The 12,522-nt window shown below is 41.9% G+C and overlaps 1 protein-coding gene across 5 annotated transcripts in view; it reads left to right on the forward strand.

The window, feature by feature from the left end:
- Window positions 1-12,522, forward strand: part of LOC130120511 (collagen alpha-3(VI) chain-like) — a 151,976-nt gene that overhangs the window by 11,689 nt on the left and 127,765 nt on the right. For 3 of the 5 annotated variants that reach the window (XM_056289075.1, XM_056289079.1, XM_056289076.1), the window contains exons 2-6: window positions 5,306-5,420; window positions 6,160-6,795; window positions 8,406-9,002; window positions 10,896-11,489; window positions 11,873-12,502. In XM_056289075.1, the coding sequence (XP_056145050.1) occupies window positions 5,336-5,420; window positions 6,160-6,795; window positions 8,406-9,002; window positions 10,896-11,489; window positions 11,873-12,502 (2,542 nt within the window). In that variant the 5' untranslated portion in view covers window positions 5,306-5,335. The remainder of the gene's footprint in view (window positions 1-5,305; window positions 5,421-6,159; window positions 6,796-8,405; window positions 9,003-10,895; window positions 11,490-11,872; window positions 12,503-12,522) is intronic. The other 2 variants (XM_056289080.1, XM_056289081.1) reach the window with 2 other exon arrangements.

Genomic DNA, 12,522 nt, shown 5'->3' on the forward strand with positions numbered 1-12,522 from the left:
CGAATTGTAGCCTCAGTTTCCTGTTCTTAGCTGACAGGAGTGGCACCCGGTGTGGTCTTCTGCTGCTGTAGCCCATCTGCCTCAAGGTTTGACGTGTTGTGCATTCAGAGATGCTCTTCTGCATACCTCGGTTGTAGTGAGTGGTTATTTGAGTTACTGTTGCCTTTCTGTCAGCTCGAACCAGTCTGGCCATTCTCCTCTGACCTCTGGCTTCAACAAGGCATTTTCGCCCACAGAACTGCCGCTCACTGGATATTTTCTCTTTTTCGGACCATTCTCTGTAAACCCTAGAGATGGTTGTGCGTGAAAATCCCAGTAGATCAGCAGTTTCTGAAATACTCAAACCAGCCCGTCTGGCACCAACAACCATGCCACGTTCAAAGTCACTTAAATCACCTTTCTTCCCCATTCTGATGCTCGGTTTGAACTGCAGCAGATCGTCTTGACCATGTCTACATGCCTAAATGCATTGAGTTGCTGCCATGTGATTGGCTGATTAGAAATTTGCGTTAACGAGCAGTTGGACAGGTGTGCCTAATAAAGTGGCCGGTGAGTGTATGTGTTAGTTTAGAGATGTGTGTTATAGTTTTTGGATGTGTTTTTGTCTTTGTGTTACTGCTGTGGGCTGGGGGATACGGCATTTCATTTCATGTACGCAGGTACGTCAAATGAAATGACAGTGTTCCTGATTCCTACTGCAGCATCACTATCAGATCTTCATTTATGTCACTCAGCAACCAGACTGCACACCACAAAAACAATTACAGGAGCTCTCCGCCAGGCTTATGTCCCCTTCTCAGGTGCTCCCACTAGGCGACAAACCATCCTTCTTTTTCTGCTACCGGGAGAGGGGGCCTTATTAAAAGACTTCAGATGAGTTTGGTTTTCCATCCATCCATCCAAACCGCTCATCCTGCTCCCAGGGTCGCAGGGATGCTGGAGATGCTGGAGCCCATCCCAGCAGTCATTGGGCGGCAAGCGGGGCGACACCCTGAACAGACCACCAGGCCATCACAGGGCAGAGTTTGAGTTGGATTTTCATTCATTCTAAAGCAATAACAAAACGTTTAAAAAAAAGCCGCACTCATAGGGAATGATTTGTTGGAGCTACTGAGGTGATTTCCGGCAGATTTCCAGTGGTGACTGATTCATCGTACTTTTGAAATTGTATTTTTATAAGGGAGTTTTTACATTGGAGTCTACGGCACTTCCGCGTCTAATCCTCCTCATGTCAATTAAACAAACATGGCGGCGAAGGGTTTTTTTTATTTGGTTCTTCCAGTTTTCCTGTGCTGAGATCAGCTGTTAATTATTTGCTGATTTGTGAAATAAGACTGACATCTCGTTTACTTTGAACACTCATACCTGAATATATAACCGGCACTGTCACTGCCCACGCTAAATCAACTGTGCGCATGCGTAAAGTGACAGCAGCGTTGGTCGTTGGTCGAGCGAGCTAGAGTAAATGGAGAGAGGGAGCTGCGATAGTGATGACAAACGTTTTCCGAAGGGTTTTAATCACCACAACTAGAGAGCCTTGATCACACAGTCCTAACTGTACAAAAAAAAAATAGGCTGATAGGTTCTAGTAGTTTGCGAGATAAACTATGGACACACACACACACACACACACACACACACACACACACACACACACACACACACACACACACACACACACACACACACACACACACACACACACACACACACACACACACACACACACACACACACACACACACACACACACACACACACACCAAACGCATACCACCTGCCGGAGATAAGTTTCTACAGTTCACCAGTCACTCGTGCAAGTTAAATTATAGCCACAATATTATCAGTGCACCAATAGGCACTGATAATAAGAAAAATTTTCCCCCCAACCTGGAGTTGAAATTCCACCTCACTTGAGAGACTCCTGGCAGCCTTCTCTCTCCAAATTCATCCAGTTTGACAGTCCGTTTGGGAGAACGTGTTAAAAAAAAAGGAAAAAAAAGAAATGCAGACAGTCCTACCAGATTCACAAAAAACACTAAGTATATCGGCAACAAGATCGTCAGTAGCTGTGAAGGCGGCAGCCATTGCGCTGTTTGTTCACAACCCGCCAAAGGCTTGAGCTCAAAGTTGATGATGACACGGGCTAGCACCGATACATCATAGGGCCCTGGGGCGTTCTGTCGCTTCACATCAAAATTTGATTGACTGATGATACGGTCACTCAAAGTTGTAGTCAGTTTAAAGTTATTAAATCTAATTGTAATGTTTAAATTCCTTTATTAACTTATTCAGCTTTCATGCTTGGCGGTCGTAACTATCTAAAATGATTCTACATTTCCGGGGGTTTCCTCTTTTTTCTTTCAACCCACAACCACTTACAACAAAATGAACCAAGAGCGCCCCTCAGTGAATGAATTAAAACAACATCAAATTACAACACAAAAAGCATCACATGCATTATAAACCGTAAACATTACAACCCTCTTTTCCTTACTTTAAAAAAATTTTTTTTTTTAAAGAATAACTGTTGGCCAGTCCAACTCAAATCTTTCCTTTGCATTATACCTTTCAGCCTGTTCACAATTCAAAATCAGTGAGGTATGACGGGGGTCCTCTGTTTACTCTGGCTGGGTATCTACGAACAGGTGACTGCAACTCAGTGGGTTCAGGGGCTAAGGGCTCTGGGGTTTGTTCAGGATGGATTTCAGTCCAGTCCATGACATCTTGTCTGCCATCCTCGACTTTCAACCCATATGACGGAAAGTGATTTTTAACCACCGGTAAAAAAGTGAGATGAGTTTCTGGTGATGACATGGTCGTTGCATTTGGCTGTCACCATGGAACCTTTAACAGCAATGACCTGGTGTGGGTGGGGATTGTAAGCAGGGCATAGCTTCCCTTCCTTCTTTTGATGACATAGCACCATGTCGCCCACTTTCAGAGCCATAGGAGCAACACAGCGCCGCCTGTCAGCATTGTGTTTCATCCTGTTCTTTGCCACTGCATCTGCTTGTCGTAGCTTTGCATCAGTCTCAGACTGGAAGGGAAGAGGAGATTTAGGCAGCTTGATTCTGAGGGCCTACCAAACAGCACATCAGCAGGAGCCATTCCAGTCGAGCAGTGAGGCGTGGCATGGCAGTTGCGGAGGAACACATAGAGTCTGTTTCCATGGACGACCTTCAGCATGGGCAGCAGTATAGTCTTTTCAAGGGTACACATAAAATGTTCAGCCTCTGCATTAGCCTGAGGCCACAATGGAGTTATCTTTCTATGTCTGAAACCCAAGTATGTTGCAAAGTCTGCATATTCTGAGCTTTGGAAAGGTGGGCCATTGTCTGTTTTAACCTCTAGTGGAATTCCTAATGAGAATATTTTGTCAAGTTTAGGAATTGTGGCTCTGGTTGATGTGGACTGTAGAATCTCTACCTCTGGATACCTGGAGTATTCATCAATGACCACCATAGGTTAATCACCAGAGGGAAATGGACCACATAAATCCACACTAACTTTTTCCCATGGTGATGATGGCAGCTCAGACATGCGGAGAGGTTCTTGTGTGTGATTGGGCACAACAGCCTGACATGGGATGCAGCCAGCTATCAGGGTTTCTACTTGTGTGTCAATGCCAGGGAACCAGGCCTTCTCTCTGATCAACTTCGTCGTTTTGACCACCCCCTGGTGGCATTCATGTGCAAGTGATATTGCCCTGATTTGTAAAGAATGGGGGACAACAATCCTTATGCCACGTAGCACAGTGTCATCAGTCTCAGGCACTGTCAGTTCATCCTTGATTTTCTTGAATGACATTAGAGCAGCAACATCAACTCCATCAGCAAAATCCTGCTTTTCAGACAGCGACCCCCACGAACCTTCTTTGATGAGTCGAATGAGTCGAATTTCAGCCAGTGCCATTGCCTTGGGGACAGCATTTGTGGTAATAAAGTTTACGTATTCTTCCGCTTGTCTTTCAGTGTTTCAAACATCCTGAAAAAACTGTGATACTTGTGCAGGGTGGTGTGACATATAGTCTGTTGGGTTGTCCTTACCAGATTTGTAACATTTTGTTGTGTTTGTTCCATTCTCGATGCTTGAATCTCAGCAAGTGCCATGGTTATGCCAAGTGAGAGGAGCTCAGTCAATGTCATCTCTGGTTTCTGTAGTGCTTGGCGCCACAGTTTATTACATGTGCACATTTGAATGATCATAGTTTGATCTCTCTTTCAACATCAGGAAAGTCACAGGTTGCTGGTAATTGCTGCAGTCTTGTGTGATAGGAGTCAAGTGTTTCCCCTGCTAATTGTTTAGCTGGTCTGAATTTGTAAGTCTCATAGGCTATGTTAATTTTAGCGGAGAAGTACTCAGTTTGTCTTTTGTGCATTTATAGTCCTTTGCTTCCCCGGTGTTGGTGAGCTTATCAAAGATATCTTGTACGCCTTCCCCTGCATAATGCAGAAGCATTGCACGTTTTCTTGTCTCATCCTTTATATCTAAAGCAATTATGAAGTTTTCAAAAAGCTGTAACCACTTCTTCCAAAGGAAAGATAAGCTCTGATCTTCATTGATATCAAAAGCAGGGAACGACGGCAATGCAGCAGCCATGTTTTTGGAAGAATTGTAATTCTCATCGCCAGTGTAAAGTTATTAAATCTAATTCCAAGGCAGCAATGTAATGTTTAAATTCCTTTATTAACTTATTTAGCGTCCATGCTTGGCAATCGTAACTATCTAAAATGATTCTACATTTCCGGGGTTTTCTTCTTTCTTTCAACCCACAACCACTTACAACAAAATGAACCAAGAGCACCCCTCAATGAATAAAATAAAACGACATCAAATTACAACATAAGAAGCATCACATGCATTACAAACCATAAACATTACAATCAGTTCGCAATTTCGGGCTTCAAGGAAAGGCTAGCAATACAAACTAGTGCTGGTCCAAGAAGCTGTGACGGAAATTCCTAATTCCCGCTCAGACCAACGAGAAAACAACTAAATTAATTTAGACACATTTCAGGCATACTTCAATGTAACTATGAAAAACAAATTGTGGTTTTGATTTTGGCAGGGCCAGCAGAGAAGGCCCTGATAGTCCTGACCACCCACCATTGGCAAGGTCTTATATTATGAGGAATTGGCTGATTATTGAGATCTGATGTTCAGTTTTTGCACAATACTCTAGCATCATAGACCAGCTTCTGCAAGGGAAACGTTTATGCGAGCTTATTTGTGTATATATTGTATGCATGTTATTACATAAAACTGTAAAAGTCATAGTGACAGTGTGCTTGTGGTTTCACAGGTGTACTCTTTGGTACTTCGGTGAAAGAAGATGAAGCGGCATCGGTTGTTACCGCTGTGCGCTCTTCTTGGCTTCCTGATTGCAGGACTGGTCCCTAAACTTGATGCTCAGGAAGGTAAGTTAAAATTGATTAATCCCAGCTACAGACAGGTGGTGCCCTTTTGTTGGATGACTTTAGATTTGACCTGTATCCAGAAAAAAAAAAATCTCAGTTGTCAGCAATGCTCACCGATTTTTCTTGCTAGCAAATGAAATGTGCTGATGTTATTTTACCTGCAAGACCACATTCATATCTATGCCCTTCCAGGTATTGCAGAGATCACTGGGATCTGACTAAATATGAAACTATTATGATATTCAAACACTGCTTACCATTGATAGAAAAGTTGAACAAAAATTAATGTAAATATCAATCAAAAATACAGTAAATTAAAATGAAGTGAAATTAAATTGAAGGTATGAAAATGTTATTTATACCTTTGCTGGGTATTATTGGGAGAGTTGGCATTTCTGTCAGTGTTTGTCAAACTGTTTTGGGGTATGAGGTCAAACTGTTTCCAAGAATAGAACAGAAATGGGCTTGAAAGAGCATTATTTTGAAATATCAGCAATAGGTCTCAGGTAGAGTCCAGTGGGATGCTTTAGATCTATGGCTTTTTATGACAAGCATGGTAGACGCATTCTGTTTTTAATTCTGTAACTTTTGTATCTATAGATTAAATGTTGTTGTATTTTGTACCAGTGTTAGTGTTTGGCACCACAACTGAGTTATGGTTTCATTCATACCACTGGACTTTACCCCTGTACCCACTCAGTGAGAAAGACCTCAAAACACAGAGTTTTCTCTTTTGAAGATTGTGCACAAGGGCTGGCTGCCGATATATACTTTCTAGTGGATTCATCCTGGAGCATGGGAAAGGACAACTTTGAGCATATGAGACAGTTTCTGTACAGCGTGATTAAAGCACTGCATTGGGCTGGAGGGGACAGGTTTAAGTTTGCCCTTGTGCAATACAATGGCTCTCCCAAAACTGAGTTCCAGCTCAATACTTACCCGACAACTCAAGAAGTTCTAGCACACATCAAGGCTTTGACATACCGCGGAGGGGGCACCCGGACAGGCCTGGGCCTGGACTTCCTGATCCGTACCCACTTGAACATGGCATCGGGCAGCCGTGCTGGCGAGGGTGTAGCCCAGCTGGTGGTGGTCCTGACAGATGGGCGCTCCCAGGATGATGTGGCTGAGCCAGCTCAGGTGCTGCGGCTAGCAGGCGTGGAAGTGTTTGCAGTGGGCGTACAGGATGCAGTGGACTGGGAACTCAGGGAGATGGCTAGCCTGCCTCACAGCTCTCACATGTTCAGCGTAGACTCTTTCCTGACTTTGGGTGACATAATCCAGGATTTAGTGGTGGGGCTTTGTGGTGCAGTGACCCAGGGAGGGGGTGCACCTGTGGCAATGGAGGCCAGACAAGTGGCTGGAGTTGGGACAGGTAAAGGGGACCAGTGTCACTACCATACTAATGAGCCCATGCGTCCTGGAAGAAGCTGCATATATGTCCATGACTGAAATTAAGTATTAACACAGGGTATTTTAACCACAATAACCCTTCACCATCCACCAGCGAAATTAACATCACTTGTTTTTCTATCACCACAATTAATATTCCCATAACACTTTCAAAATCATCACTGGATTTGCATGTGACTGACACCCCTACTGCTTCTCAGATGAGGGTGTTTAGATTGTAATGATGGCTGCAACAGTATGCCTATGAAAAGCCAGGTATAAAGGGGCAAAGTCCGCCCCAAGTACTTTGCAGTACAGTCATTCTAGATTATTTTCTAATCATTATAATGCAATATATGGGGATAATTCAACACACCATTTTCTTAATCGTTACAGGTAATAATTTATCACAGGATTTTTGTGCCTCTACCTTCTATACTCTTTATCACTCACTCATACATACACACACACACACACAATTATCAACCTTCTCTAGTATTTAAGGTAAACTTCTAAATCTTCACATATGAACACCAACATTTCACTGAAAAGCGTCAAGGAGAGAACATGGTGTCAATTATGCCTTGTCCTTGAAATCAGAATGCCCCAAAATAATACAGAGAGCTTTTAACAATGGCTAACAACCCACAACTGCTTGTGTGTCTTGCGTTTGTATGTTTGTCTTTATCAGTCACTGTGTCTATAACTGTGTACAATATGTGCAATATTCTATATCTGAAACAGTGATGCACTTGCCTGGATCCATCCTTGATCTGCAGCAGAGATCAATAAATAATATTTTGTTTCAATAAATTCACCAAAAATAATTTGTGCAAAATGTAAAAATAGTCCATGGTCATAAACAATTAATGATGATAATAATAATAATAGCAAATAATAGCAATAATGCATTTAACCATTCACTGGTATTCACATGTTGTTTTCAAATCCAAATAAATCTGGGAAGATCATGAAAATTCAGCCTTTACATTTATTTGGATTTGAACAGTTTGGATTGAAATGGTTTCAAGTAGGAGCTCTTAAGCAACAAGGATGGGCCACAGGGTCATGACTGGTCACTTTATCTGAGGTCTGTAACATGAGTCTGCATGGGGTGGCTGAACACAATGGAGCTGGTGTAAGGGATGTGTCATACAAATGTAAAGATTGGGTAGACCCAACTTTGTATATTGCCTACAGTGCTCTGAGCACCAGCACATCAGTAGAATTAGCTATTTTATAAACGTGTGAATATTCTTAATTCCACATTGATACATTGCTATTCCATAATGGGTAAAAATAACTCAAACCATGCTCAGAAAGTATACTGAAAATATTAAGCAAAAAATTAAGTACAGAACTATGTTTAATCTACAGATGAAAAAATTAGAAAATAGGTCCTTGGTTCAGCCTACATGCAGTATGATATGTTTTGTGATTTTTATCACACAATGTCTTCACTGTGAATGTTACTTGACATGCAGTGACGTGAGCACGTTGTCTTTTTTGTCTCTCACTGTTTGTTCTCACTATTTTAACGCTTTCACATGTTGCATTTTGTTCTGTTTTGTTTTTCTCTCTCTTCCTTTAAAGCGCAAGAGTCCGCTGACCTTGTACTCTTAATTGATGGATCACAGAACGTTGGAGCAGCAAACTTCCCCCGTGTGCGTGATTTGGCTTTGAGAATCGTTGAGGGACTTGATGTGGGCATTGACACTATTCGGGTGGCCTTAGCCCTATACAGCACTGACCCAGAGATTCAGTTCTATCTAAATAGCTATAACAGCAAAGCTGAAGTCCTGGAAGCTGTGAAGGGCCTCACCTTCACAGGGGGAGATGAATCTAACCTGGGGGCCGCCTTGGAGGAAGTGGCAACAAGCCTTTTGAGCCAGACAGCAGGGGGCAGGGCGGAGGAGGGTGTGCCTCAAGCTGTGGTGGTAATCAGTGCTGGGCCATCCACTGATGATACTGGTGCAGGTGACAGGGCCCTTAAGAGGGCCAGCGTTCTCACATTGGGCATTGACATTGGTGGCACTGCTACTGCTGATCTGGAGACAGTTGCCACAGATAAAACCTTTGTTCTGTCAGCCCCTGATTTCACAACAGTGGCAAGCATGGGTGACCAGCTGCTGCCATACATTAGCGGGGTGGTCCAACGCATCATTGTTGTTCACACTGAGTTCACAGAAGGTATGTAACATCTTTGTAAAGAGGGAGGGGCGTCGTGGTTGTGGAAAGGGATTTAGCACAAAACCACAAATTCTTGTAAGAAAGATTAAAAATAATGTTGTAATGTGCAACATGAAAATTGTTCATACATAATATGGCATTGCTTTTTTGTTAATAATACTAAGTTTTTTTTTAAAGTACGAGGTAATATCGTTTATAAAAATCTGTAATTAAAAAATTTTGAAGGACGCTAGCTTTGATTCCATGTTGATGTTTTAAAACCAAGAAATTTGTTGCGTTTCCAATTAAACTTGGCAGCAGAATGGCCATACGGAAAAAAAACAAAACAAAAAAAAACCAACTAAAGATGCACTTGGGGCAAAGAGTCAAAACTATGGAGCATGCTTGAGGTCACATAGTAGAGAAGTGGACGTAGAAATATGTTTTCTTGGTTTTAAAATCATTGCCTACAGTTTCATAATCTCTGGTAATTAGTAATCTGTTTCCTTAAATTATCAAACTGTACCCTGAAATTAGTCACTTGTGCCTGTAAACTGCCTTACCCTCAAATTAATAATCAGTTTTCTCCATTTAGTAATCCGTGCCCTTAATTTTGCAGTCCAATTCCATGACAAGAAAGATGTTTTGCATCATACATAGTAGTGCTGCACGATTAAACTAATCGCAATCGTGATGTCAGCCTGTGCAATTATATAACTGCAAAAGGCTGCGATTTAATTAAATAATAAAATGTGCATGTGTGAACCTCTGTGTGTGTCTGCACATCTACACCCATAATTAAGATATGACCAATCAGTCTCTGTTTCGGCATTGAAGCATGTGCTGTCGACGGTAGCATGACTAGCCGATGTGCTGTGTGCAGACCAGAAAGAAGGAAAAAATGGATACCGATGACAACAAGCAGGTTAACGCTGATGAACTGGTGGCAAAAAAACAAAAAAAACAAAAAACAAAAACACAACCTGTTATATGGCGATATTTTGGATTCAAGCTCAGCAATATTGAGCGGAAAGAGGTACTGTGTAAAACATGCAAAATGAAAATCGAAACATGTCAAGACAACACAACAAATTTGTATTATTTGTATATGTATAAATTTGTTAATTATATCGCAATTGCAAATCGTGATAATGTCCACAATAATCGCAATATGGCTTTTTCACCAAATTGTGCAGCACTAGTGCGTAGCTATAATCACTGGAACCTACTTATTTAGCAAGGGAGCAGGTGCACCCCTTTGCTTGGATTACCAAAGTGGCAGGCCACAGCAATAGACAAACTAATTCAGCATCTTTCTCAAGAAATACGACTAAAAAAATCTAAATCTGTGCACGGATTATTAAACTAAGGGCACTGATTTATAATTCCTGGTTATAATTTGTTGGCATACATTATTGATTCCAGGGTATGGTTTTTAATTCCAGGATACATTTAGTTAATTTGACAGAATTAATTGCCAATTTGAGAGCGTGGGCAGTGATTTCCAAATCAAGAGTGCGGATTTCCACACAGACATTTTTTTTCCTTCTCTACAATGCAACCCCTTATATTTCAGTAAGCAATACAAATTCAGTGGAAGGTGTTTTTCGTGGAATCTACAATAATTAATAATAATAAAGGATTACAATTAATAATAATAATAAAAAGAATAATAATTGTTTCATTTAACAAGTTTTACTACATATACATTTTTGATAAGATACATATGTGTTCATTAAAATTCGACTAATCCAACACACAACATTGCAATAATAAGTTGAATTATCATGAAATATCTTAAGTGTATTATTTTACTCTATGATGTCCCCAGTGAACAGATATCCCATTATAGCATTATAGCCCTGCTATTCCCATGTTTTATGCTCAACTCAATTTATTTTTTCTCTCTTTCAGCACTGGCAGTTGGAAAAAGAGACATCATTTTCCTCCTCGACAGTACCATGGGGGCCACAATTATCAACTCCATGCGTGAGTTCATCAAGCGGTTTGTTGACACCATGCCGATTGGTCCAGACCAAGTACAAGTGGGTGTTGCCCAGTTCAGCAATGCTGCTCGAGTGGAGATAGACCTGAATTCCTATGCATCTCGGGAGGATTTAACTGCTGCTTTGGCCAGAATCAAGCCAAGACCCGGACAAACAGTGAACATCGGAGCAGCCTTGGAATTTGTGCGAACCAACATGCTGCGACCTGACAAAGGCAGTCGTATTCAGCAAGGTGTACCTCAGCTTTTGCTGCTGATGACCAGTAAAAAGTCTAGTGACAGTGTAGACCAACCTGCAATAGCCTTGCAACGTATGGGGGTACTTACCTTGGCTGCAGGCTCCAAGGCAGCTGATGAGCAGGAGCTGAAACGTATTGCCTTTGATGAAAACTTTGTCTTCACACTAAAGGACTTCCGTGTTCTGCTTCGCAACCCCAAGCAGATTGTTGCTCCACTCTCCACCCTTACGGGGGTGGTTGTGACAGAAGGACCCACCGAGCCAGGTGACAAGACTGCTTCCCTCTTGGTTTTTGAAATTGCAATTTACTCTTCTCTTCACAGATATATGAACTAGTTGGAATTTTGAAATAACTAAATCCAACAGTAAATGATATACTGTTACCTCCAACTGTTACTGTTACCTCCAACTGCTCTGGCGAGCTGTCACAAGCTTTTCACGAATTTCATGAATTAAATGTAAACACAAATAGGCACATGGTTTGAACCCATGGCACATAGTGTACTCTAAACAAATTTAAGAAACCAAGATGCTTTCTATGTTTTCTCAAACAAAGCCATTCATTATATTAGATGATTTACAACTGAAAAGTCTTCACAATTTGACAAGATGTATAAAGTGTCTTTTGTTCTTTTTTGCTTTCTTTAGTGGTAGAGATAACTACAGTGCAAACACAAAGAGTGGTCCGAGACATTGTCTTCCTTGTGGATGGCTCCAGCTACATTGGCGGCAGCAACCTTCCTTACATCCTGGAGTTTATCACAAATGTAGTCAACCAGCTTGATGTGCGGCCAGACAGAGTCCAGATTGGTCTTATGCAGTTTGCTGAGCGTCCAAGTATTGAATTCTATCTTAACACCCATCGCACAAAGCAAGATGTTCTGAATGGCCTCTCTCAACTTAGGCTGACCGGAGGCTCAGTTTTGAACACTGGAGCGGCCATGGATTATGCCCTAGCAAACATGTTCCAAAGCTCAACTGGGTCACGGCGGCGGCAGGGTGTCCAACAGGTGTTGGTTTTGATTACAGGTGGCCCATCCCAGGATGAGGTGAAACGGATTGCGGATAAAGTGGCTCTGGCTGGTGTTTTGACTTTCACAGTCAGTTCTGGACAGGCAGATGAGGTGTTATTGAAGACAGTTGCTTTTGTTCCAGAGTTGGCCTACTATACCAGAAGCTTTTCTAGCATGCCAAATATTGCTGAACAAATCATGACCCCTTTGATAACAGTGGTTGGTGATACAGATGTTACTGCCACAGTGACCGTAGAGGAAACTGGTGAGTATTCTGTCCCTGCT

Source organism: Lampris incognitus, chromosome 11 (genome assembly GCF_029633865.1).
Source record: "Lampris incognitus isolate fLamInc1 chromosome 11, fLamInc1.hap2, whole genome shotgun sequence".
Lineage (NCBI taxonomy): Eukaryota > Metazoa > Chordata > Actinopteri > Lampriformes > Lampridae > Lampris > Lampris incognitus.